We start from the raw sequence: 27,324 nt of genomic DNA, 5'->3' as shown, positions 1-27,324 counted from the left end.
TTAAACATAGAAGGGGTAAAAGACAGCAGCACATTCAAGAAGGTGATATTTGTGAAGATGCTACACAGACAAACAGTTAACAGTATAGAAGATTAGCACCACACTGAAGGAAACGGCACAATTCTCATAAGGAGTATAAAGCAGAAAGACCTAGTGAGAATGTGACTATGCATATAGTGTGTTTCCACCTAAAGCTTTTTATTGTCATTTTGGATGAAGATATATATTGTGCGCGTGCGTGCGCGCTGTAAGGACTGAAACAACTTTAGGACTGAAACAACTAAGAAACAGGACATCAAAGTTCACAGTGAGAAAGCAGAATAAAACTACAGTACACTCAGGGTACTGATCTAAAGTGAAAGCTCCTGATTTCTATTTCAGGGCTATACCCCTTTTTTCCCCCCATCTATATAACAAGAAGATGGTGCTGCAAGAGAATCACTAGCATCAGGTTTTGTTTGATCTGCTGTCATTAGCTAGCTTTTTGTTTTTGGGGAAAAGTCTACAAAAGTCCTAAATATGTGTGTATAATATATATATATATATATATATATAATATACACACACACCTGTTTAACTTTAATGTCCAAACATTATCTGCATTCAGTGTTAATCACTTCACTTGTCAGTGGTCATAATGTTACGGCTGATCGGTGTATATATTGACAGATACATAGATATATATTTAACCATACAGTGTTTAAGGCCTGTATACTCAGAAAGCCATTAAATAATAAATAAGTGGGTTAGGTTTAGGGGTTACCCTATCTTGCCCTCTTCATTGCAGGAGGAGACAGGATGAATTACCTATCAGAGTCCTAGTAAAAAAAATAAGCGGAGCCTCCAAAACCTACTGCTTACAACAGACACCAGAGCAAGGCACACCATAAATACAGCACTGGAACAGACAACGGCTACAGCGAGTCAAGGCTAGATATTCTGACTGCTTTTCGATCCATTCGATGAATGGTCTGGTTTATCTGCTGCTCATTAAAATTAGGGATAGGTCACGGTTTACGAATAGTCGTTACAACGTTTAGTTCGGCTACAGCGCTGTGAGATGGGCTAGATGCAGTGTTAAGTTTGCGTACTGTGTTCGCGGCTGCAGAGGAAATAAAGACAGTGTACCGTATGACCACCATCACAATGTCTTGCAACCATCCTTCGGACCGCTAGTTACCAGCTACGTACTTTACTACTCTCTCCAGCGCTAAAACAAAGTGTGGAGATCAGTCTGGTTATACGTTACCAGCTACGAGCCAGTCTAAATTAGTCCAAGTTAAACCAGATACTAACCAAACACTATTGAATAGTAGTTGTATTTTTGCTTGAAATACCCAGCCCTTATAGAAACCTCTCTAGGTCTAACAGGCTCTACCTCTACATCTACAGTGCATCTAAAATGGCTGGTCCTAAAACACAGACCATCATCAAGTACTCGGATGACGGCACACAAAACTGAATTACAGACAAAATACTATAATTCCACAACTGATCTATGAGGCTTACATAAAGACTAAGACAACAACATAATTTCTTACCTCTGCTAACCACAAAATATATTAATTTTGACCATCGACTAATTTCCACAAGGAAACACTCAAATATGCTTGAATAAATAATGATCAGCGTTTTCTTCACCAGTTTGATGAAATGTAATAAAATTTTAAAAACTCTACAATTTATTTACACCAAAATCAATATTGGAATCTTAGAAAATTATAACACACTTTGACTTAGTCAAACTGCTGTTACATGGAATCAACCAAAGCGTTTATATGATATTGCTTGTTGGAAAACAGCTTAATAAAGCAACTGGTTTTATCCCAAAGAAACTTTCAAGTAGGGCTGGACAATAAAACAATAACTGTCGCAATATGATTTTTTTTCCAATAACAATATAACAAATGTTCAATAAATATTCAATAAATGTTTGATTTTATTCACTTGAATCATACACTACTAATTAGGATTTAATGTTTTTATTAAGATGTTTATTTTGTTGAAGAAAAAGGACCGAAAAAAGCTTTTACTTAATTTTACTCATACATATTTGTTGACAAAGATTTTATCATAATTGTTTTGAATGTTCTACCTCAGATTTGTGAATTTATCCACTGTTTGGCCTCAAGTATTGACCATAAAGAAGAGTTTACACCACAATTAAGCAGGTTTCTTCAGCTTTCACAGCAAAAATCTGTATTTAAACCCGAAATAAATAACGATTTGATACTTATCATGATAATTATCGATAACGAAAGATATGAAACTTTTTATCGTGATATTATTTTTGGCCGTATTGTCCAGCCCTACTTTCAAGGTTTCACCATCTATGAGGATTTAAACCAGTGATGATCCCCATGAGGTTTCTGGCAGTAGGCTATACTGTGAACATCATAATGTCAAGACCAACACTGGACTGACACCGGAATGATAGAGGTTTCATAACTATAAAAGAAATAAATCACAGCTGTACATACACATTAAACCACAGTCCTTTTAAATGGGATTTTCAGTCACTAGAAATGAAATGTAATCTACAGAATGCTCAGTCCTACTCTGAACAAACTCCAAATGTGACTACAAGTGGACGGTGTGATCAGCCTGCAGCTTGCACTGCTACAGTTACATTACAGAGCGAAATACAAATACATTGAAAAAAGAAACAGAAGATCATTAAATGCCTTACAAGATTTGACAGAAACAAAAGCCACACTATGTTCAGTCTAATTCTGCAAACCCAATTTCTCAACAAAAACAAACAAATAAACAATAAATACTTAAAAAATGAAAGTGCAAAATGGCAAAAGCTAAAGTATCTCATTCATACTGTAGCTGATCATGAACAGCTCCTAATAAAACTTAACGGTAACTATGGGAAAAGAAGAAAGTCTTAAAATTGACAATCCTGGTAACATGGTTAATTCTTCTCAGCTTATTACTTGTATACAGACTGAAAAGAAGACTTGCTCAATGTAATGTAATCCATTAGTATATATACTATATATTCTGTCCTAGGGGACAATGGAGATTATCTAGCCAACAACTTTACTATACACATTCGCACACTGGCCTGCTTTGTTGACTAAAGGACATCCACAAGTACTGTGCCAGAGGACAGTGTCATAAGCAATGCTCAGTTTGATTGGTAATAAAATGAAAAACATTTTTCAACATATTTCAATCATGACTGAGATTCGAGGAACACTTGGCACTCTAGTGTATTATTCATCCTAAGGTGCTAAAACTGTAGATACATGTAATTTCACAGATATGTGCAGTAGGGAAACATAGAAGAGCTAGCACCAATGATGTTTCAGACGCACACACACACACACACACACACCGACACACAACCCAGATCAAACAGTGATTTGCACTTATTTTGACCTACATAGGTGCCAGACAGGTATAGGATTCTGTAAAGACAGTCTCTTGATATAACTTAAAACACTGCTTGTTTTTCATTTTAAGACTATACACTCATTCTGTCTACCCACCCACACCTATGCCCAAGCTCTCATAGGTTAGGTTAGATTAGATTCAGTCATTGGTGGGACCAGAGGGAGTGCTGGAGGCCGGCGGTAGGCTCTGAAGGAGCAGGGGGCTCAGTTTGGAGAGCAGACCGGGGCGGGGCAGAGCCTGCAGAGAGGGGAACAAGGTGGAGAGGCTCGGGGTCTGGAGGGAGTACAGACCTGTCATACTGACGGAGGCCGGGAGGGGACAGGAGCCCGCCGCACACACCGAGGAAGACGAGGAGGAAGAGGAGGAAGGGGGTGAGAGTGGGGGGCGGGAGGGTGTGTGACTGTTGCTAGGAGACCGTAGGATGGAGCGGTGGTGGGGGGGGCGTCTCTTCTCTTGAGGCTTAGGGTCTAAGGAGAGGGACACACACACGCGCACAAGCTCAGAGACATGCGGGGAACTGTGTGCTGAAACTGCCCTGACTAGAGCCATGTACCAAGACAGATGTTTAGATGCTCTGAGAAAGCCCACTGACGAGATGTATGATGATATGCAAAACTGGCTCTAAGTTGACAAGTGGCTGTAAGTGTGTTTCAAGATTTTTTTTTATTTCCCAAATAGTCAATTTGGTCTTGGGGCCTTAGAACAACAGAGCTCATGGGGTTTTATCCCCAGTCTGGGTAAAACTAATCTTCAGAGGTGACAAAATGCAAGCACAGACAGCAGCAGCAGGTGGGGTCATGCCAGGGTCATGCCAAGGTAATGCAGGGGTCATGCTCACATTCCAAGCCACAGACATCCAGGAAATGTATCCATTCATTCATGTTTCTAAAATCAAGCTTATCCCAACCCTGTGAGCAACTTTACATCACAAACACAACAAACCTGAAGCTAACCGTTACACAGACACGTCAACCGTCCATCAGCCTTTCTTAATAACTCCAACAAGAAAAAGCGAGGATGCTAGCAGGAAAGAGAGAGACTAGATGACAGAATATGTGATATTTAGAGAGGAAAAAGAGAAGAGTGGAGCTACACCCAGGCAGAGGTGATAGAAAATGCCAGCCAGCAAACACAAGCAGATGGTTGAGAGATCAACTTACCCCTAACCGGGCCGAGTGTCTTGCTGCCTCCACGTCCGCTGGTGTGCGTGCTGTTGTGCTGTGAGTGAGTTCTGGGTGGGGGGCAGCCAAAAGTAAAGCTCGGGGAGCTGTGCATCTTTGGGGAGGGTGTCTGGCTGCTGCTACTGTGGCTGTTGCAGCGAACGCGACTGAAGGTATTCTCTGACGCTGGGCCCGACAGACAGCTGTTTGGAAAAACGAGGCAAAGCAGAAACCCAAAACCGCAATGTTACATAATGACAGATAAACTAAGGGAACTGAAATATTTGGGGGTTTAATAAAGAGTTGTGTGTAAACTCACTTGTTAAAGCTCTTTGGCGGCGACACCTTGCTGCCATTGTGGTGTATTCTTAGTGGAGGTTGAGCGTGGATGTGCGTGTTCAGGCCTTTGGTGTTGCGGACGTGCTTGAGGATCCAAGCTCGAAGGTTCATCAGGCAGCTGTGCTCAGACAGCACCAGCCGAGGCCAGGGGTTACACTCTGCCATATCCAGGGCTGCGACAGCAACTGCACGTCCCACCTGATGCACAACATCAACTGCGTTTACTTTGAGAAGTGCCTTATCTTTTATATATATATATATAATATGTGTATTTGTTTTGAAGATATCAAAACCATTAACACTGCAAAAAATACTCCTTAATCAAAAGAAGCACATTCCTCTCTGAGCGAGAATGAATACTTGTACAGAAACCATTCTTGTTTTCCCACCTGTTCAAATATTTCTGGAGTGTATTTTGGAGGGAATGACGGCGGTGGAGGTGGGGTTGCCCGTCCATTGTCATGGCAAGCAGGTGGGATGGTGTTCATGGTTTTTCCTGTGTTGTAGTTGCACTCTAAAGTGTAGCTGGTGGGGACCCAATAACAGAAATATGTTAAATATATATACACATTTACAGCTTGGATATAAAAAAATATATGAGTTGATATCTATTGATATATTGAGATATATATTGAGAAAGAAAATATCATTACAGCACATTTAAATATTACTACAGCAGTTGTTTTGCATGTTTTTCCATGTAAACATTTTGACAAATTTAAACATGGGTAAAAACACCATGAAAAACACCTGACCAACAGTGGGATAATCACTTTTCTCTTCATTTCAGGAAAGCCTACTTGTGACTCTCCAAAACAGATAAGAAAGTTGCCATGTGCTATTTGAGTGGACTACGCTGAATCGGACCTGTGAAGCAGCCCTATGGCCTTGTGAATGGCCACCCGCCCACTGCCTTCTTTAGACTGGCCATCTCTCTTGTCTCGAGCATACATGTTTTTCTCGGAGAAGTTACAGCCCAGGAAATCAAAGTGGGCAGAATTCACAGCGATAAGCCTCGGATACAGCATGTTCTCTACCTGCAGAGAGAGGAAGCAAAGTGCACAGGAGTTAAGACCTTTGTAATATCAAGCATTGGTACCCCATCTGCTATGGCTGCCGTATAGGGATAAAAAAAGATGTGTCAATGATACAAATCAAAACAACTATTATTCTTACTGAAATGAAATAAACTCTTTGCTAAAAAAACAAACAATGACAACTAAATGTAATTTGACAATATTCCTAAAATACTGCAAAGGCAGGGTGAGTTATTTTAATCATCATTTTCACCTGCTGGCTTTCGTCAGGAAGGTTATTTCCGTACATGAAGCATCCCCGTTTAGAGGCGTGGCCATGTAAGTCCACATAATATGCCACACCGCCCTCCTGGGGTGGAATTGATTCTTGTTCCTCCACCTGTGGTACAGTTACCTCTAGAGTAACTGGAGCTGCAGTCTCTGAGCTGTTCAGGTCCCCCCTCCCCCCCTCTGTGTTGACCCAGACGTTTTCCTCTGTGACCATGGGAACCTCTGGCTGCGCGGGATTTGCGTCCTTCCCTGCATTTCGTTGGTTCAAGCTGACTTCAAGGGCAGTGAAGGGAGGAGATTGATGCTGACTGGTGGCTTTGATGTTAAGGTTAGGAGTCTGTGTGTGTGTGAGGCTGTTACAGTGAGTGCTGGACTGTGTATTATGCAGGCGGTTGTGTTTGTGGTGGTAGAGCAACAGTGCTTTGGCTGCATAGATGGAAGGATGCAGCTCAGGGCTGGGGTTCAGGTACTGCCTATTCAAGTTCACACCCCTGGAATCAGTCCTGCAAAAGAGAAACCGATTACTTCAAAAAACACCTTTTAACATAGTTGAGCCAGCAGAAGCCCTTTAGATAAAGAGAAGATCAGTGATTGGCTAACGTGTTGGGGCTAGCAGGGTAAACTTCTATTTTAAGTAGACTACGTTTTTTCTTATTTAACCATTTTAATTATAATTCATTCATTCTCCACCTTATTTTAGTGTTTACTCACTAGCCTACTTGAATCGGCTCCCATTCCCTTCAGTTCTCTTTTCCCCAGCCATGCACACCTCTGCTGCCAACACAGCCCCACCTCTTTCTCTTTCTCTGCTGTAGGCTATGTTTTATAAAGTCGCCAAAAAACACACAGAAGTCATCTTTAGGATTTTTCCACCCGCTATTTTGTTCTCAGTCGCAGGAGCACCGCGTGTGGAGGAAGCTTGTTAAAGACGAAGCCTATCGGAACGTTTTAAACCAATGTGGTACTGAATGACATCTGCGTTGGTGTGTTCGCTGTTGCTTTACCTGGTTGGTGCTTGTAAAATATCCACTGTGTCCGTGTCTTGTAACGGAGTAGATAACAACTCTCTCTGTGTTTCTCCTCAAAATGCTAAAATGGGCCGTTCATATACCAGAAGTGTCGACGCTGTGCCGAGATCCTAAAGCATCTTGTATTTCAGTCATTGCCTCTTGTTGTGAGGCAATGACTGCAATTTCACATCCAAATGTGCGATTCCTACCTGTAGTGCCCACGAACAACCCCGTCCGGGTTGAGCATGGGAATGAGCTTGAACACAAACATGTTTCGAAGTGCGTGGGCACGAGGGTCATCTTTTCTCAGGATAAAGTTGAGGAAACCGTTAAATACAAAGGATGAGGGAGTCTCCCCGGGGTGTACTCGGCTGCTAAGGAAAAACACCTGCAAACACATGCAGACACACAAGAGCCATCAGTCAGCTTCACTGCTTTGCCATTATTCAAAGATTCCATAATCAGCCTCAAGGTGTTGAGACATTCAAGGCCATTAAAGGTGTCACATTACTAAAGACAATTTTGGTTGTGGGTTTATGTTTGATTGAGTGATACCCTTTTGCCAGAGAAGCGGTGTGGTCTTGGAGTCTTGGTGTCGGGAAACAGCTTAGGGAGACGGGCTTCTCTCTCCTCTTGCATCCCGCTGCAGTTGGTCACAGTGAGCAGGTCTACCCTATTTCCATCTAGAGAGTCGCACAGCAACTCCCTATGGTAATACACACTGTCCGTTGCACTGACAGTGAGAGCAGTCGAGGATGGAGATTGATGGAAGAGAAAGTCAGAAATTGTACAAATTAGAGGGGAAAGGGGAAAAACAGTCAATTACTAATTACTAATAAAATAGTATTGTGTGTGTATGTGTTTGAGGCGTCTGTGTGTGTGTTGTGTTTTACCTGCTCGGATTGAGTTGAGCAGCATTGGGATAGCTCTCGTCCAACTGCTGCAGCATCTCCTGGCACTCACCGTAAGAGAACGGGTAGCAGAAGGAGAAATAAGTGGTCGCCCCTCGCACCTCCAGCAGCCGGTGGGTGAATGACAAGATGAACTGGTTATCTACAATCTGGTAAGCGACAGAGGAAGGGAAGAAGTGACAAATTATTAGAAAGACATTACTCTGCCTTGCTGGTTCCTGATGCCCACATCCTCTCCTCGGCAGCCTCCGAGCATGCATATATACCTCAGATGTGGGTCTGTCCCGGATCCTTTCCCACCGGTTCTTGCCAGGTAAAGTGCGTACGAGAGGAGCCATGCCCTGGCTGTAGAGCTTCCTCTGGTTGTTCATGTTCATCACATTGATCTTCAGTATCTTTCCAGGTGCTGCACCCCGCACACTGAAGTAAAACCATGATCTGAAACACAAAAACACAATTTGGGATAAGTAATGTAGCTCAGTGTAGCGGGTTGTGTGCAGATGCATTGCTCATGCTTTTTGCTGCCCTCTTATGTGAAAACCAAAATGCTTTTTGAAGTTTTGTTACCTGTTTCCATTCTCGTGTTCTGTGCCAGCGCAGTCTGGCTGCGTCCACACATTGAACTCATAGTCAGGGGTACAGTTTGACCCTGAGGGGGCACTCCCACTGGGAGCTATATCGGTAGGAGGGCTGGAGCTGCCCTTATCCACCTTCTCCACACGTGCCAGGTTCCCTGAGTCAAACTTGGAGCTGAACACAATATTACCAAAGCGAGCCTCCATGGTTCTGAATTCTGGCCTCTCACTTTAACCCTCTCTTCTGGGTTCTTTGTCAAGTGCCAGTCAGGGGTCTGACATAGACAGCCTGTTATGCAATCAGACAAACACAATTAGGAGTGATATGAGTATCCAGCCAACCCGGACAACTTCTCAGTTTAACATGGTGCACCCTCATGTTGCACTGACACAGTGGCAAAGCTACAGTATTCTGGGATACTTTAAAAGACATGTCTCAGCAAACCAAAGAAACTTTTAAACTGGTTCTGGGTCTGTGGCTGGAGTTGCAACTCACACATTACTAAGCGAGCTGATGTGCTTGTAAACAGAAACAACTATACTATGTCCTCTGACCTGACCTAACAACAAATCCCCGTCTTGCTTAACTGCTCTCCAAAATGTTGTCATCATTCATTTAGTCTATTATTTTTGTGACACCCAAACAGCATGCACGTTAATGGATGGCACAAAGAGGACACCACATGATTGATCATATTGTAAATATCTTTAGAGGGACTGTGACTACATGTCTTTCTTAGTTTTGAGTAGCCATAATACCAGTTCTAGATATTTAAAATTGCATTTATAGGTAATAAGAGGTAATAACTTAATCTTAATTTCGTAGTTAAATGTTTATTTTAGCTCTCCAAAGATAGTTTTGGTTTCTCTTGACACTAATTAGGGAAATAAATATATCTTCCATTAAAATCATGATTTATAACAATGGAGGTATCTGGAATTCACATTTCAGATAATCAAACTTGAACTGCAGATATCTTTAACTGGAGGCTCCACACATAAACTAAGTAACTTCTAGATGTAATTCTATTCTTTCACAGGACAGTTCAACCGTAGCGACTTGCTTAGATGCAAGTCAACACATAACAGCGACAACCTGAGGCCGTTAAAGAAAATACAACCATGGCCAAACTATGTACAATTTTCCTACAGTTACAACCCAGTGCTAGCTCGTTTCCAGTATTCGCTGTACCACTTGCGCAGATAAAATTGTTGCACGTCTGCTTGCATTTAATTTCTGACAACGCGTCAAACTGAACCTCTGCTCTGCGAGATAAAAATGGCTGCTGTTTGATTTCGGTAACAGAGCATAATAACAACAACAGCTGACCGAGAGATCTAGTAGTAGCGCAAGGTAACGTTAGGGGGTGGGAAGTAACTGCTGCAAGCGTCTCAGACCGTTCATCAGATGCTTTCGTTTAACGCTATTTAAATCAGCAACTGCTAGGTAATATTCCTATTATGTTAGTCTTACTGGTCAATGTCGTACCGTTAATGTTACACACAGCTAATAACGCTAGCATACGTTTCTAAGCTACCGAGGCTAACTAAGCTACCGAGCTACCAGTCATTGCTCGAAACGATAGGGTTTTTTTTTTTTTTTTAGCGAATATACGTTTTCCCCTCGTTATATTGTCAAAAAATATTAGCGGTGCCAATTCTTTTACACGACACAATGCATTTTCAGTCTTACTGGGCTATTTTCGATCGATGTCCATTTTTGTTTTCATCGTCCTTCTCAACCCTCAATTCATTGCTCAGTATGCTGCGTTCAGGTCTCTCTGTGGAAGTGAACGCTGCCTGGAAATGTCGTTTTCGTTGGTTTTTTTTATCGTCAACAGCAACAAGTAGTAGGACATTTGCCTTATTCACTGCCTCCGATCTGCGGTGTAGTGTTAAAACAAGCTGTACAGGTAATTCGCCGATATTAGCAATACAAAATAAGAATGACCAAAGTTTTATTTGAACACACAATTTGACGCGAATCAAGTGACCAACATTGTGAGATTATGACGCTATTTGGACTGTGTATGGTGGCCTTGCAATGCAAAATACACAAAATATTTCAGAAAACGCAGGAACAAGAGCAAAGAAACAACAACAAACTGTATAAAATTTATAAAATAAGAAAACTCAACAACATTGCACAGGCCTAATTTTTGGTGATCCTCAAGTCAGATTAGTATATGGTCTCTCGTACCAGAGAGAGATTGAATCCGCAAAGCATTTCTGTACATTGCGTCCTGCTTATTTTGGTAAAAAGGCGTTGGGAAAGAAACATTAATTATTCCAAAATCTAGGAAAACCAATGCCACATAATACAGTGTGTGTTTTACATCCTCATATTGCAAAGGTTTTAAGGTTGAAAAGAGAGTATTACAGCAATAATAACTAGTGTAAATATAATTGCATCAACTATCATATATTAGCCTACATTTTGGTGGTTTAAAGGGAAACTACTCTCAAAATCATATACCACAGATGTCCAGAGTTAATCATACTAATCAATTAGAGCTGTATATTTAGGGTTTTTGCAGATGTAAGGGTAACTTTTCACCAACTCACTGGTCAAACTAAATCCATAACATGTCTGAATATCTATCATTCTTTTAGGGACAATTGCGAAAAACATAGACAAACTCGGGCATGACTTATCATCTCTTTATTTCAAAACCACCAGAGGAAGCACAGTACATTAAGAGTGGTTCTTATATTATTTTTTACTTTCTTCAATCAGTAAATTGGATTGAGGTAAATAGTTACATTTTCTGGCTGGTGTAATTATACACCTGTTTTCTTTCTTTTTTTAAGTTTTTATATTTAAAAAAAATTATCTGCAGTTTAGAGTTGGTAAACTAGTGGTTTCAGAAGTTTAAAATGGAGCCACTTCATTTAACATGATTGTTCTGTCACAAAGAGCATTGTGTCTGAATTGCTGCATTAACCACAAAGAAAATGGTAAAATAGTATGCAAGCCACTATCTATCTATCTATCTACAGTGTTGGATTCCAACACACGGTTTTCATCGCCGTCTGGTGGCTGACTTGTGTTGTGGTGGCTACAGAGACCTACAATTGTCAAATGAATGCCCTGGGCTTCTGTTTTCAACTTACCGGCCTGTAAAGCATGGGAGGAATAATGATCAATATCCATTGTATTTATGAATATTTCTATGTTATTTGTAACGTGGTTGTATGGAAATAGTGTTTTGAAGGAAAAGTCATCACCTAAACAGTAAATAGTGTGAAAACCTCGACCTTGTCTGAGTATTTCTTTATAAAATGTATCATCAGCCTAAATGTTGTTTTTTAGTTAATTTTCATCAAATTTACATTTACACTTGCAGTCAAAGTGTAGTAGAACATAATCAGTTTCATTATAATCTGCAGGAGGATGGCTATGATGGTGAGATTGCCTTTGAAATACAGATTTTATACCAGGCAAGGATAAAAATCTCATATTTTTCTTTATTGCGTCTCCATTTACTCTGTATGGTAACATAAACGTGTTCATTTACATACATAGAGTGGATTCACATTTCTTAGCTTCTGACCTATCAAAGGAGACCATATCTAGGCCAAGTGGTTGAGGAGTTATTGCTAATTCATTTTCGGGATTTTATTTAGGCGTCAGCTGGGGTATTGCTGATAGAAATGTAGTCCCAAAACAAATGGACTAATGTTTATTAATATATTTTACAAAAAGAATAGACAGAAACATTCCACTGGATTGTAGTCTATCTATGCATTTCTTAGATGAATCGGTGCGAATACACATCGATCGCGACGCACTTCAGGCTCACGCGTCTTTTTGTCCTGCTCACGTGCCTTCGTTCTCTGATTCGATTCTTAAGAGTGAAAGGACGACACAGTGAAATGGAAGGCGTTCCTTCCAAATATCCAAGGAGCCTGTGTGTTGCCACACAGTAAGTGTGTGAACTGTACTAATTTTTTCTGAGAGAAAATAAGTTATTTCTGACTGGATAACGCAGCATTATTGTTCGGACACCACAAAACAAACAAAGAAGTGCTTAATGTCGCTATGTCTTGGTAAGTATGGTGTGCGTTGTTTTTTCCCGTACCTTTTCAAAGATTTGGGTAAGTTAAAACAGGTAATTCTACAAGCACATCACAGTCCTCATAGAATTTGCGATTTTGTTAGTGTTTTGCACTGGTATAACAGCTTGTGATTGGACTTGTGTACTAGTTGACGCAATTTATTTCAGATTGGGAGGCTCAAGTCACCTTTCACTAACTAAAAGGTTTCTTGATATAGCTATATGTATATACTTTTGTGTCATGACTGGTCCACTAACATTCAAATGTGCCTTTTCAGTCCAATTCAGAGCCAAACTTCACCATTCCCAGACATCCCCAAGTGGTATGGGATCACTGGTCCTATCAGCCAGGATCTGCCCGAAGAGGCTGACTTGATCCAGACCAGAAAAGTGATTGACACTCTGGAGTCATATGGTGTATTTGAGGACAACTTGGAGCTGAATCACAGGTGGGATAGACATATTTCAATTTCATATTCATGTTTTCATATTGTTATTAATTCAGCTTGGAGGGGAAGACCTGTTTTTGCGACTCAGTGTCTTCAATGTTATGCCACAGTTGAGGCCTATGAGCTGGATTGGTTATTACTGCAAACAGTGTAACCAGTTAAACATCAACTTCCTCAGTTAATGAAGTCAATGCACGTGGTAGACCAGGAGTGGAAGGGGCTATAGCATCCTTTGCTTCAGAGAAATGACAATATTTGGAAATGTTCTTTGTTTTATCAGAGAGAAGGTTGTCAAACGACTGGAGACACTTTATAAGGAGTGGCTCAAAGAAATGTCTAAAAGAATGGTAAGACATCTTTTCTATCTACATTGTTGTTTCAAAAGTAATTCCAGATATGATCCTGGAAACATGTTATTGCATAGATGATGCAATAAATATAATTACTATTTTTTATTTTAGAACTTACCTGAAACGATGACAGAAAACGTCGGCGGTAAGATCTTCCCATTTGGCTCCTATCGTCTGGGAGTTCACTCAAAAGGTAATTACCATTTTCTTTCCTCGACTGTAAGAGCCGGTCATGATTGTGGAAGCTTGGATTGCACAGTGGCTCAGGACTTTAACTAATGTGCTTTTTAATATGTGTAGGAGTCATAAACTGATTTATTGCAAATTTGGAGTTAATTGTGTATAGGTTGACTTGGTTGATTTTTTGTTGACCGCAGTTTGTTTGATCGCTGCACATTATATTAAGTTGCATATTTTCATCAATAAACGTTACAGACTACATATTTTTGAGATCTGCAAATTATTTGTGCAGCGAGTCGGACAAACAGCACCACAAGGCCCTACCTCAGCCTCTTACCGACTTTGTTTTGACTTTTAAGTATAGTTGCTACATTTTGTGATCAAACTTTGTTCATTCACTCTACATTAGTATACTGTATGTAAAGTTGTGTTGTGATACATTTGCTAGTCATACATTTAACAAGTTACACTTTTTATTCAAGGGACACAGCATAGTGTCTTTCAGAGGTTGGTGACCTCTAAAAGTAAGATAATAGTTCAGGGTATTGTTACACATTTAAATATAGGCTTTCCTCTCATGTAAATCTGGGCTGTTTTGACAGGTGCTGAAATTGATGCCCTCTGTGTCGGACCCAGATTTCTTGAGAGAAAAGACTTCTTCACATCCTTCTTTGAGAAGCTGAAGGCTCATGTGGAGGTCAAAGACATACAGGTTAGCATTATGAGTGATTCACTGCGTTCAAGTCAAAGGACATTTTTCTCCCTATTTTAAGTGACTGACAGTATTGTTGTCTTTAGGCCATTGAAGAGGCGTTTGTCCCTGTCATCAAACTGTCCTTTTATGGGATTGAGGTAATTTGGCTAGAGAAAAAAGTAAAAACTCTATGCTGTCTGCAGTATGCCTCAACTGAAGTTTTGTTTGCATTCATCATTGTTTTTGTGTTCCTGTTATTTCCTAGATTGACTTAGTCTTTGCCCGGTTGGAGCTGAAGAGCATTCCTGAGAATCTGGACCTTCTTAATGACATCTTGTTGAAGGACATAGATAAACGCTGCATCAGGAGTCTCAATGGTAAGCATCAGATTAAAGAACACGCTTGGAAATCCTGCAGTATTAGTACCTGGCAGCTGTTCTCGCCAGGAATGTCGTTTTGAAGTATGACAGTGTAACATTTTGTTCATTTGTTGTTGAACCTTTTTGATGTGACTGTGTCTATATTCATCTGTTTCTTATTCTGTTTTATCTAGGCTACAGAGTTACAGAGGAGATCCTCAGTCTTGTGCCAAATATTTTTAATTTCAGGCTCGCTTTGAGAGCCATCAAGCTGTGGGCCAAACGTGAGTTCAACACTCACAACTAGTTAGGCTTGCTAATCGCCCAAGGGAACAAAATAGGTGGATGATTCTTTTGAACATGGCCCCTACACAATCAATACCCAATGTTACGACGCTATATCTACTTCCTGAAATTGTATGCATTTCCCAATAATAAGTGTAAAATATATGCACTATATTGTGCACTCAAAAACTCACACAGTGTCATAAAACATTAGCGGCCATAGCATGTATGTTACTTTTGCTAAAAATCACACAACACAGTACTTTTAATAGATTTAAATTACAGTAAAGTGAACACTACAACTGTCAGTGGTGCAAAATGACGACTTCTATCTCAATTTAGTTGTCACTATGGACTTTTTAGTGTTTAGTATTGTACAAGTCAGTCATTTTGGACACCATTGTTTCTTTCTTTACTTTTGTCTCGAGTTTCAGTGTCTCCTGCTGCCAAGGATACTTGGTTTGGCTTGTCTATATTTGCTACCAGGCAACCACAGCCCAATGGCTATTTTGCAGAAATAAGCAAGCCACAGGTTTACTTAGCCGTATAGCTGCTCCTGTCTCCCAAAGGTTTCAAAAAGATACTTTTTCCAGGTGTCTATGTAGAGTCATCTCAGACAATGTTGCCAAAATGTAACTTATCCAAGTTAAAATTAAACTGATCACTCATCCAAGGAGCTAAGAACATCTCTTGGGTGTCTTGTAGGTCTCCTGTATGAAAGGTGTATTTCTTTGTAATCCTGACTTTTAAGACAGATCCATGAATTTGTGCTAGTATCTAATATGCTTAACCACATATTTGTATTGCTTTTCCTTATTTTTGAGAAAAAAATTGAAATTGTACTAGTAGTTGCGGTAGTATTATGAAATAAAATGGAGGTGACCGATATTATATACACGTACATATTAGACATATTACATAGACATCTTATAACACTTACTTTATAAACTCAATTGGCAGTGGGCTAAAGCAAATTACATCAGGCTAATGTTAACATTAGGTAACACTGCGCACTTGAGTCTTGATCTTTTTTTCTCATCCTCTTAATTTTCTTCAGGCCGTAATATTTACTCCAGCATTCTGGGCTTCTTGGGCGGTGTATCGTGGGCCATACTGGTAGCCAGAGTTTGTCAGGCGTACCCAAATGCCACAGTGTCCACGCTGGTGAACAAATTCTTCAAGGTCTTCTCAATGTGGTGGGTTGTCCCTTTTCTGGTGTCCTTAAATGGGAAAACATCAAACTGGGTTTGATGTTTGAACTGGGAGTCACCTTACTTGACCATGAGAGGGTCTGGTTAATGCCTTGTTGTCTTGTGCCCATTTGAGCTTGCTCTCTATGGACAGACTACATAGGTTTGCACTTACTACAATAACCAATTTCTTAAGCTTTGTGTGTTGTTGTTGTGGGAAATGTTAACTTTTGTGTGATTGGTAGGGGAAAAAAGAACCTCACTTGATGCTGTTCTCTAAAGGCGAGCCTTTCTCAGTTGAAAGGCCACAACTTTTCCAAAGAAACTATAGGGGTAAAATAATAGCTACATTCTGGAAGACTTGGCCTAATCATAGGATTGGCAGTTGTAAAATTTGTGACCACACCCTTTGATTTACAGTTTGTTTAAAATCTACTGAAACAGCATTTGAAACATACGAGGCAGGTGACGCATGTGAATTCTTTATAAAGGTTGCAGATGGGGATTGGTTGATCTGAACTTCTTGTTTTTTGTGTCAGGGCATGGCCAGTCCCAATTCTCTTGAAGAGAGTAGAGGACCGCTACTTCAACCTTCCTATTTGGGATCCCACGGTAAGGCCTCTACAGGATTTTTATCAGGCTTTTGCCCTACAAATATAGAATCATGTCAGTCAATTAACTGTTAAAAGTCAGAATTAGATGAATATGTTGTGGTGTTGTGCATTTCTAGGTTAATCAAAGAGACCGCTGCCACCTAATGGCCATTATCACCCCAGCATACCCACAGCAGAACACCACATTCAACATGTCTACCTCCACCTTAGCCATCATAACGGAAGAGATCCAACAGGGTGTGTAGTTGCTCTGCTGAAATCCACCAAATCCTCACAGTGCAGTACCCGCATCGTGGGCCAGTTAACTTTACTATAACAAAGTTGATTTAACACAATCTCAGAACTTTCCTTTTTTCTCTAATGCAATATCAGTCGGTTCAGGAATGGGCATTCCAACATCATTTTGGATGAAGTTGTCCACAATTTAGCCAAACCATGTTAAACGCAAACTTCAAGAATACAACAATGATTCTATTCTGTAAACAAAGCTGGGATTTTGTTTTACTTAGACTTTAACAAGTGCATCCTGCTTCATTCGCAGGCCATGTCATCACTGAAGAAATACAGCAGAAAAAAGCAGACTGGTCCAAACTATTTGAAACACCAGACTTTTTTGGAAAGTACAAGTATGTATTAAGCTGCTCAAAGATGAAAATGAGGATAAACAAAACACACTCGCGTACACACCACTTTCTAAATTTTCCAACCAGTCTTTTTTACAATACTTTATCATTATGATATTTTTATCATATACTTGTTTTCCTGATAAAACGTGTTGAGAAAAAATTCTGATTCCTGTACCCTATTTTTTTTTATCAAAAGCAAATGGTTTTGTATACATTTTGTACTATATACTGTATTGTCTTACTGACTTGAATTTATTTGTTTTTATTGTGATTAATAGTGTGTGAATTGGTATTTTAGTTTATTTTGTGATTTATGCTTAATGTGAGCGACTTAAAGCAAACTCTGGTATGATACTGATATAGGTTTGTTGTGTAAATTGACCATATTTTGTACCAAACGTGAATTCTTGAATGCCTATTGTGTAATGAATGCACTAAAGCTATTTTTGCTGTTATTTATTTTTATTGGCTTCAATTTGTACCTGATTTTGATTGTTGAATGCCAAGGTTTTTAATGAATGTGCAGACTGGGTTTTGTAGCTGTTGCTGACCGAAAATGTAGACAGAAGTTTGTTCAAGTAATTTAAGAAGTGGATCATCTGTTTGTCTCTGTGTGGATTTACATATTTCCCCAATGGACTTAAATTTGTACCTAAATTTTATAGTTGGTTTGTGATTTTCTTATAGATTTGCAGACCAGGCTTTACTATTTACTGTTAATTCAGAATATGGACCTGTTCAAGTGATTTAAGAAGTCAGTCGGTTGGATATTTTAATCAGGTTTTTAGCTCTTAGTATGTGCTGTCTGACTTAAAGATGTTGTTCCTGGACCAGTCTGGAGTTTATTTACAATTTATTTTATTGACCTGAATAAATCTGCCATGTGCTCTGATGTGCTTTATTATTTTGCCAAACTTGGACTGAAACTCATTTTCTTGGATTACACAACTCTTTAGCAACTGGAAGTCTAAAAAATGTTTAAATAATTTGATTTGTTATGTTTAAAAAGTATTATGATGCAATTACGAATAGTATCCATCTTTGTTTCATACTGGTACTCATTGTGCTGTAGCTTGGTAAGTATATATTGATCAGAAATTCCTTCATCTATGACTATTGGTAAAACAGGAAATATGATTAAAGCATAAGATTCCAGGCTGTGTGCAAAGGCACAATGCTGTGACGTCTGTTGCCATTGTTCTGTCTCTTATGTTTCAAGGTATTATGTTCTGCTGCAAGCAACTTCAGCTACAGAGGAGCAGCATAATAAATGGTGAGTACACAGAGTTCAGAAAAGTTCAAGTAGAACAATGTAGACATTTTTGTAGACAATCATGTTTTAATATTTTATTTTTTATGTCCAGCTACTACAGTGGTCTCCTGTTTCTGAAAATTGTGTTGTTTTTTTCATACTGTTAGGGTTAGCCTGGTGGAGTCTAAAATCAGATTTCTGGTTGGAACTCTGGAGAGAAATGTGCACATTTCTCTGGCCCATGCTAATCTGCAGTCCTTCCCTGGATCCAGGAAGGTCAATGACAAGTAAGGACATGTGATTTTATAGTTATAGTTTAATTATGGCAAGTGCTCTTGAGTATTAGCTCTTAAGCGAATAATGTACATTTTTAATATGTTACCTTTTAAGTTTTTGTTCGTATGCTATATTTTTACTCTCAGTTTGCACTGGCTTGTTATTTTGGTAGTTAGATGTGTTTTACTTTGGCAACTCACTGGCCTGTATTTCTATCTGTTTCAGAGGGGGAATGAGCACAATGTGGCTGATTGGGCTTAATATGGAGGAGTCTAAAAACATGAAAATAAACCTGACCTCCGACCTCCTATCCTTCACTAACACTAGTACGAGTAGCCCTTTTTTTTCTTTTTTTAAATTCAGTAGAATTGGAGCAATGTTGCATGACACTGTGAATCATACTTTCATTTTGTGCTGTTGCAGTCTACAGCCAGGCAGCGAGCTCTGAGATGTATGAAAAGGAGATGACCATATCAGCCACACATGTGAAGAGGGAAAACCTTAGCTGGCGCATGCCTAATGGCGAATGCAAAAGGGTTTTCAGTCCAAAACCAGAGGCCACACTGAGCCGCCAAATGTCTGCCACATTACCACCTGGCCAATCCGCCACAAAGAGAAAAGACTGGCCTCACTCTGAGATGCCAGCCAGAAAGATCAAAGCTGACAAGGTATGCCAGACTATTCCATGTATTGTTGATGAGTAAATGTATTTGTTTAAATTTCTGTTGTGAAAAACTGTTAAATGTTATTTCGCTCGTCATTTTAAAGGAATTCTTTCACATTTTGGAAATACTCTTGTTTGCTTTCTTGACACAAATTAGACAAGAATATTGATACCATTCTTAAGTCTGTAGCCTACAGTGAATTACATCTTGTTATCTCATGTATTTAATCTGTACAAAGTGTAAAAGTCTCACTGTATGCCTGGCAAACTTCCAGTTATTACGATACTCCAGGAAGTAACTGTTCCTAATCAAGAAGTAGTCCGGCACATAACCCCCACGTAAAATCCCCAACTGGACATTTTTACACATGCGTTTTTGTAAACATAAAGCATTTTTGAACAGATTTTGGACAGACCCTGGCAAGCTGTTTCCCTGTTTCCATTCTTTGTGCTGGCTGTAGCTTCACATTTATCGTACAGACATGGGAGTGGTATCAATCCACTCAACAAACACTAAATGTAATGAGTGTATTTCCTAAATTTATTCCTTTACATACCTAAAAAAACATTTCCCTCATCTGTGACAGAAATCAATGTCTGTTGAAGCGTCCGTGCCCAGCAAACCTGCTTTACCCTCCATGACTCCACAGGCCAAAAAGAGACCATGTTCTCCCCACTCAGATAGTTCACCTCAGAAGTTCAAAGCTTATGAGGAACTAACTCCAGGCACACAAGCCACCTGCTCCTCTACAGGTGCACCACTCAGTGAGCATCCGTCTCCCATTGTGAGCTCACCAAGCACCAAGAGACCTGGCGCTTCTGAGCCAACCAAGAAGTTCAAATTTGACCTGGTGTGCTAAACTATCTTCGAAGGTGTTCTGTCAAGTTAACATACAATATTAAACTTGATACTGTCTGTTCCTTCCCTCCCAGAGTCCGCCCACTGTCGAACTGTCCGACTTGCCTCCCGGCCCCACCAAGCCGACTGCCGTTGTGAAACACGCCATCAAATTTCAACTTATCAGGTACAGCACAGAATTAAGAATAGATATGTCTCCTTTGTTCCCTCTAGCTGCACACACTTCTTCACTCTCCTACCTTGTCATGTCCCCCAAATGACAGACATCCTCACATACAGTATTCATCCTGAGGTTCATGGAAGGCCCATTGTACAGCCGACGTTACAGAGCTGGAATATGGTCTCTATCTTTTCACCACAAGAGGGCAATGAAGCCTTTCTGCTGGCCTCTTCTTCAACCCTAGCAAGGGAATGGGTAAACAGGCACACTGTTCAAAGACTAGTCATTTGGTGACAGCAAAACCTGATGCAGATTAGAGTTAAGGGAGCATCTCTACCGTCAGTAATCTTTTTATAAATGGTTGAGTCTTCACAGAGGGATTTTGAATGCTCGCATTTTTCACCTTAATGTGTTGATTTGCACCCGATAATAGTAGTGAGGTGCTGATTAATAATTTTGTGATGTATTTGGGAGGACGATCTATCATGTTGTGCTTTAAAAAGCTTTTTTTTTTTCTTTTCAATTTCCCACCCCGTGCTGTTGTTTGATCATATTCCTGGAAGTGCTGTTCCCGGAAGATAATGTTTTGTCAGTTGACCTCTGTGAGCTCTACGCAGAATGATGCTTTTAAGTAATCTGCTGTCTTTGATTAATTGTAATTAATGACAGGGAGAAACAAACATCACTCATTACTGGACGGTAATTGTTTCTAGGCCTTTTTGGATGAAGAGGATAATAGCAAGTATACCTAAGATTTGAGTACTGTAAAAAATCACACTCAATCTAACACCACTAATACACACACTGTAGCGTAGACAGCAAGATTGAACTTGTGCATTAAAGTGTATAGAGCCAAGCTTTACCTGTCCCCCACAACATATGTAAATAACAATCAACAAACAGAGTGCTACATTGTCTAAAAAATAATTTCATATTTTTCATGGGGTTCTGACTAGATTTCCACCCTCCACATTGACTTTTCTTTATTTTTATTTTTATTTTCTCATATTCAGTAAGACCACGATGCAAATTCTTGGACAGGACTCACCAATTAATTACATTAAATGGGCACAAGACTTCTTTAATGCACCTGAGCTATCATGAGTTTTCTCATCAACTGATAATGTGAAATGATTTCTGAGTGCTGGAGGGAGAACAGGAATTAGATGGATGGGTTGACCAGTTCTTGACCTTTGAAATATGAATCTATTGAACAGTAACTTGTACAACTGTCTTGTCCAAGTTTAACAAAAAAAGAACTTAAAATGTATATTTTCTTGAGACTTGATGGATTTTTCAGCGATTGTCATTGATTATATGACTTGATTTTGAACTGAAGGACTACTGAGAAGGGTAGAGATTTGGTTTAGCAACACACCACAAGCTTGTTACTCGTCACTTCATTATTTTTTGTTGAAATATAGTATGTATCATTAGTGGAGGGGGATTTTGTGCCAGACGAGACACCCAGATACTCAGCCATGGGGAGCAGACTCATAACATGGCCTAGTTAAAGGTTTTCAGTTGTTTGCATCCCAATCCGGTCAAAATTTCCCAAGATGTATCTTGTAAGAGCGTGTATGTTGTTGCTTAGGAACAGTTTTTCCTGTGCTCCCAGTAGGTGGTCTCTTTATGAATATCATTACATGTCCCCATTCACGCGAGGCAAGACATCTTTATCCCTTGTAAACCATGTTTATCGCTATTTTCACTCCTAAATTTGGATGGATGTTTATGCTCACTGTGGTTTTAGACCTTCATATATTTACTGATAGATGCAGTTGTGATGCTGTGTAATTGCTGACATTAAGGAGAAGCTGATCACAGAGACGATATGTGATTTGAAACTTTTAAATAGTTATCCAGTGAGTTCAATGTTCATATAAGAAGCAAGTTTATTATCTTGCAGAGCGATATCGGCGTACTTACATTTGTCTCTAATTAATCATGGGCAACATTAGGACTTCATCCAGAGGTCTATCCACAGGAGGTCCAGTCCAGTGTATGGGGCTCCCCTATAGCTGTTGCCCCTCTTTCTCCCACCGCGTGCACTCTGTGTGGGGCAGAGGCTCAGGGCATGGCCCCCTGTCATCCTGCTGGGCCTCCATCTGCTGTGGAGGTGGTTAGGTCCCCGGATTGATGGCAAGACAATGAGTTTATGACATGTGTCGCCGTGAGTGACAAAGGATCCGTCCCAACTGGGCCTCCTGACGACCACTGATCTCACATTTGCAGTCGGCACTATGCCAAGGCTAATGTGAGGAGTGATCCTCCTGCTGTGGAATGGGACTTGTAGTTTACAGCTGGCTGGTAATTCAGGACAAGGAGCAAATCTCTCCGGCTTCTGTGCACATTAGCAAGTCTTACATTATGTGGTTAAATCTGAACGAACAATAATCTATGGTAAAAGCATATGCAGTCATCCATAGAAACTAGCCTTCAATGCTAACTTCTGATTTGTACATGAGCATTGATACTTGCCCTGTTGCCAGTGAGCCTATTACGCCTCCTCTTCGGAGAGACTTTATGAAGCCTTCTAAACTGGTCTCTGAAGTTCCCCAGTTGACCCAGCAGTACTGCTTTCACACGCCTGTCAACACTCTGTTTCTTTCCACTTTGGTGGGTCCAAGTTAAAAGGAAATCGCTCCCTTCATCTCCCACTCCTCTCCTCCTTGCCCAAAACAGGATGATAAAAGCCAGAGTTTCACATCTGAGAAACTGCAACAATGCTACTGTACCTTCAAAGGGGAAGATGCCACATTGTGAGATGACAGGGTGTTGATATGAAAGTGTTGTCTGCTTCCCGGGTGAGATCAGTGGAGGCCGGTAGATGTGTACTGTTATGTTGCTCTGAGTGATCTGACCAACGTGGTGGAGGAGAGGTGTCACGGCGGACAGACTTACTGGGATGTGTATCTGTGTCAGTTTTTACTTGAAGGAATTTGGTGTACTGCATTTGGAAAAGGTTTCCAACTATCAGGATTTTGTTTTTTATCTGCATTTGATGTTGCTGATTATCAGATGGTGCTGTGAATTACTTTTAATTCCTGGAAATGGCAACATTTTAATGAAAATATGAAGTTAGTTAGCTAGTTTGATGACCACAAGATTTGGTATTTAGTACACAAATGGAGTAGTTAAGGAATGCATTGTGATAATTACACCTCTAAATTGTATGTAATATGACATTGTAGTAGCTGATCACTTTCACACACCATCTTTATGGTGCCCATCGATGACCTTTTAAGAGAAGGGATGTTACGTGCTACTCCATGAACCTGTAAGTCTTACAACCCTGTTCCTTCACATATCATACAGCAGGCACAAGTGATCCAGTGCCACGGATTGGTTGACGAGCCTGAAGATTACATCCTCACTTTCCCACTCCTGACCAAGTGGACAAAACTTCAACCTCCATCACCAGCCATTGCTTTGTTAATTTTTCTTCTGCTTGCTTATGGAGCACGAGAATGGGGGGGTTACATGCTCCTTCATGAATTTGTAAGTCTAACAACCCTGATCCTTCGTGCGTCTTTTACAGCAGGCGAAGTTGAGCATCACTGATTGGTTGACGTGCCTGAAGATAACATTGTCACTTTCTCGCTCCTGACCAAGAGGGAAAATGTCATCCTCAATCACCAAATATTGTTTTGTGTTGTTATTTGTTCCCTTGGTGTGTGTGTGTGTGTGTGTGTTTGTATTGTACTGGTTGATTGATTTAACTTCTTTATTGATTGCTAATATGAAAATTGCCGCTTGTTGGCGCCCCAACTACAATCAAAAGGATATAAACACAATAAAGCCAAACATCTTATTCCCATTGTGGTCCTTTTTGGGAAGGTAGGGGGTAGGAGCATCATGAAAAGGCAGGAGGTTACTAGCAGCTTCTGAGTATACTTCATTATATTTAAAAATAAAGTTCAATGACAATACAATATACAACAATATTAATCCATAAACATTCCTATATACAGTTTAACCATTTCAGTCACAACAATAACTATACAACAAAGTTCACTAAATTTAATTAAATTAGATACACAATGCCACCTAAAACAACAGCATATTAACTACTGCTCATGCTGCTAATTTATGAGGGCATTTTTTTTTGTGAGGAATTTAATCTATTGAGTTGATCATCTAAATGCTCATCGGTAGCCCATTCCACATCATGGCATATTGTGCAACAATATTTGAGCTGGTCAAGGGTTGATATGAGGGGGGACAGCAGGGGGTGTCATCCTCTTTGACTGAAAACGTTAAACTTATAAATATGATACTTCCTCAGGCAGGCTTTAATAAGGGTTTACCATTAGAGCCCAACCGATGCATCTGTGTGCTGATATTATTGGCCGATGTGAGTAAGTTGCAGATAAATCAGTATCTGTGTTTATAAGGACAATCTAAGAAGAAACAGAGAGTCATTCAATCCTGTTATGAGTGTTGTGGTTGCATCGTTTGTCCACCAGAGGTCTTTCTACAACTCCCCTGTTGGCAACATAACACAAATTCAAACATTTACATTTAATGCTACAAATCCACCACGGGAAGTACCTGACATAATCAGCTGTACCTTTGTTAAAAATACTATTAACAATAAAAAACAGTTTATTTTTAAACTGCATTATGTCATGTTATCTTGGTGAGGTCTCATAACTACACATAATAAACGTTGTTAAAGTTATGTTTCTGAAAAGAAAAAGAAAAAAAACTGGTTGATATATCAGAATATCTTATTTTAAAATCCTCAAATAGCAATATTGGTAAATGCCTTAAAAATCCAATTTCTGTTGGGCTCTAGTTACCATTACTGGGTAATGTCGGTATAATTCATTTGTGGTCTCATTAAACAACACAAATATAATTACCACCACAATATTGTATGTAATATTCAATTAATAACCTTAAGAAACTTCATGACAGCAAAAATCAACAAAAACACTATAAAAAGACAAAAAGAAAAAAGCTGACAACAGCTGATCAAATGCTTTTTCTCATGCTAATTTTGTGTGGGATCTTGATTAGTCCCTTGTCTTCAGCCTCCTTGGAGTTCTGTGAGTCTCAGTGTTGCAAAAAAATAAGTATGTACTGTATTGTACTACCTGGCTAAACATTGATTTTGTCTAGCCTGCAAAGTATTCAGGAAGATGTAAGAAAGTTAGCTAACCCAGATGTCAATCTGTCAATAATGACCAGTGAGATAGTGTAAAGCATTGAAGAGTAGTGAAGGAGAACAAATGGAAAAACACATGACTGTTTGAGAGTAAAAGAACAGAAGTTAATGAGCATGAAATGAAAATATTAGCTCAGTCAAAGGAAGAAGAGGGTTATGTTAAGATTACTCAATAAAAACAAGGGTGGTAATAAGAGCCTAATGGAGATACAGTTACAGCAATCTTGGAGTATTTTAACTAAATTTGTTGTGCCAATTATCAGTAAGGTTGGGGCCACAACCAAAATCTCCATGATGGTGGAAGATGTGTGGACCAGCGGAGATCTTCCAAATTAGCCAAAGTACATGAACACAGCAAAAAAATTTTAAAAAAGGAATTCAACATCAGAAAAAAGCCAGAAAACTACGTTCTGAATTGTAATGTGACTCGACTGCAGGTGGTGTCTGGTACAAAGCTCCATGCAGAGATATATTTAAGTAAGAGTAATTCATTTTGTGGTAAACATTTTTCATATTCTCCCCCTAACATAACATTTTGCCTGATGTTCAGATGTAAATGTTCTCTAAATACTTGTTGAAGACTTTAAATTGCGTCAAATTTTATAGTCTTCAATGGACGGGTTCAGATCAGATGTTTGACAGGTCAAAGGTTGACTTTAATAGTGTAAGTGGTAGCAGATAAATGTAGCTTATCCTGCTTACTGTTGTAATCAGCTAACTTTCCCACCATGTTAAAAAAACAAAGCTAGCCAAGTGTGTAAGCAGAAAAGGTTAAGCTCAGAGCAAAGCAATGAACCCACTGAAATGCTCCCAATTTCAAATCAACTAAAGGATGTAACTGAGGTCTACGGACACCATAAGCACAACATGGAAAAGCACCTGTTCCTGGATGGCACCCTGCCACTGCTCTCTGTCTGCCTGCTGTGGAGGCTAGCTACCCACTGATGAGGAATTAGAAAGTCATTAAGGAACACAAATAGCAGGATGGCACAGTCGCAACCAACTCCAGACTAAATGTGTGTCTTCATTTAAAGACTCATGGGAGAAAAAAAAACTCATTATTGAGCAAAATGTATTATTTGAAATTCAGATTCTCTCTTTAGGTAAGGCTTTTCTTTAATTTAATCTCACCTGTGAGATCATTCTCTTCAATGCAAATACTGATATAAAAAGTTACCATTAATTAATGTAGTAATAGTTTTGTTTGTTCACTGAAATGTCAGCCGGAATTCTTGTTGGTCACAATAGATGCAAATACTAAAAAACTGTCATTAGTTTGAAAGATTACCAGTCCAGACAGCTGATCAGTCTCATCTTAACACAGCTGATGGTTACTCCACTATACCTCCAGGATCTCACATGAAAGGTACACAGGGCCCCCTGAGGAAAAAGCAGAAGCAACAGAGAGGTGACCATATTCCTGCAGCA

At 39.7% G+C, this 27,324-nt stretch overlaps 3 protein-coding genes across 24 annotated transcripts in view; 1 reads left to right on the top strand and 2 right to left on the bottom strand.

Moving 5' to 3' along the window:
- agbl5 (AGBL carboxypeptidase 5) overlaps positions 1–10,606 on the bottom strand; it is a 14,246-nt gene extending 3,640 nt beyond the window's left edge. Inside the window, exons 1-12 of one of the 4 annotated variants that reach the window (XM_046061466.1) lie at positions 10,401–10,606; positions 8,700–8,996; positions 8,399–8,570; positions 8,115–8,281; positions 7,777–7,954; positions 7,431–7,609; positions 6,195–6,714; positions 5,772–5,941; positions 5,294–5,429; positions 4,885–5,102; positions 4,566–4,768; positions 3,696–3,872 (exon numbers count right to left, since the gene is read on the bottom strand). In XM_046061466.1, the coding sequence (XP_045917422.1) occupies positions 3,696–3,872; positions 4,566–4,768; positions 4,885–5,102; positions 5,294–5,429; positions 5,772–5,941; positions 6,195–6,714; positions 7,431–7,609; positions 7,777–7,954; positions 8,115–8,281; positions 8,399–8,570; positions 8,700–8,914 (2,335 nt within the window). In that variant the 5' untranslated portion in view covers positions 8,915–8,996; positions 10,401–10,606. Of the gene's footprint in view, positions 1–2,483; positions 3,873–4,565; positions 4,769–4,884; positions 5,103–5,293; positions 5,430–5,771; positions 5,942–6,194; positions 6,715–7,430; positions 7,610–7,776; positions 7,955–8,114; positions 8,282–8,398; positions 8,571–8,699; positions 8,997–10,400 lie in introns of those variants that run through there. The other 3 variants (XM_046061465.1, XM_046061464.1, XM_046061463.1) reach the window with 3 other exon arrangements.
- On the top strand, positions 9,897–24,537 carry LOC123978292 (poly(A) polymerase type 3-like). 16 transcript variants are annotated; one of them, XM_046061471.1, is made up of 20 exons: positions 12,417–12,633; positions 13,044–13,214; positions 13,495–13,561; positions 13,676–13,757; positions 14,347–14,456; positions 14,543–14,596; positions 14,704–14,815; positions 14,992–15,081; positions 16,140–16,278; positions 16,812–16,884; positions 17,003–17,123; positions 17,428–17,512; positions 18,732–18,785; positions 18,932–19,051; positions 19,266–19,366; positions 19,464–19,708; positions 20,292–20,469; positions 20,638–20,729; positions 20,827–20,978; positions 24,042–24,180. In XM_046061471.1, the coding sequence occupies exons 1-19, from the start codon at positions 12,464–12,466 to the stop codon at positions 20,965–20,967; spliced, it is 2,205 nt and encodes a 734-aa protein (XP_045917427.1). In that variant the 5' UTR covers positions 12,417–12,463; the 3' UTR covers positions 20,968–20,978; positions 24,042–24,180. The 16 variants fall into 16 exon arrangements, 15 of the variants coding, with proteins under 15 accessions (XP_045917434.1, XP_045917433.1, XP_045917435.1 ...); XM_046061478.1 differs by lacking the exons at positions 12,417–12,633; positions 20,827–20,978 and adding an exon at positions 9,897–10,061 and having other exon boundaries at positions 24,042–24,537; XM_046061477.1 differs by lacking the exons at positions 12,417–12,633; positions 20,827–20,978 and adding an exon at positions 9,897–10,154 and having other exon boundaries at positions 24,042–24,537.
- LOC123978294 lies at positions 22,599–27,324 on the bottom strand. 4 transcript variants are annotated; one of them, XM_046061486.1, is made up of 3 exons: positions 27,185–27,324; positions 23,205–23,391; positions 22,599–23,067 (listed from the first exon to the last, which is right to left on the bottom strand). In XM_046061486.1, the coding sequence occupies exons 1-3, from the start codon at positions 27,310–27,312 to the stop codon at positions 22,681–22,683; spliced, it is 702 nt and encodes a 233-aa protein (XP_045917442.1). In that variant the 5' UTR covers positions 27,313–27,324; the 3' UTR covers positions 22,599–22,680. The 4 variants fall into 4 exon arrangements, 2 of the variants coding, with proteins under 2 accessions (XP_045917442.1, XP_045917443.1); XM_046061487.1 differs by having other exon boundaries at positions 23,205–23,394; positions 27,242–27,315; XR_006826911.1 differs by lacking the exons at positions 22,599–23,067; positions 23,205–23,391 and adding an exon at positions 24,821–25,211.

Source organism: Micropterus dolomieu, linkage group LG10, assembly GCF_021292245.1.
Source record: "Micropterus dolomieu isolate WLL.071019.BEF.003 ecotype Adirondacks linkage group LG10, ASM2129224v1, whole genome shotgun sequence".
Lineage (NCBI taxonomy): Eukaryota > Metazoa > Chordata > Actinopteri > Centrarchiformes > Centrarchidae > Micropterus > Micropterus dolomieu.
Note: the sequence above shows the minus strand (reverse complement) of the source record. Positions and strands in the feature narration are given on the sequence as shown.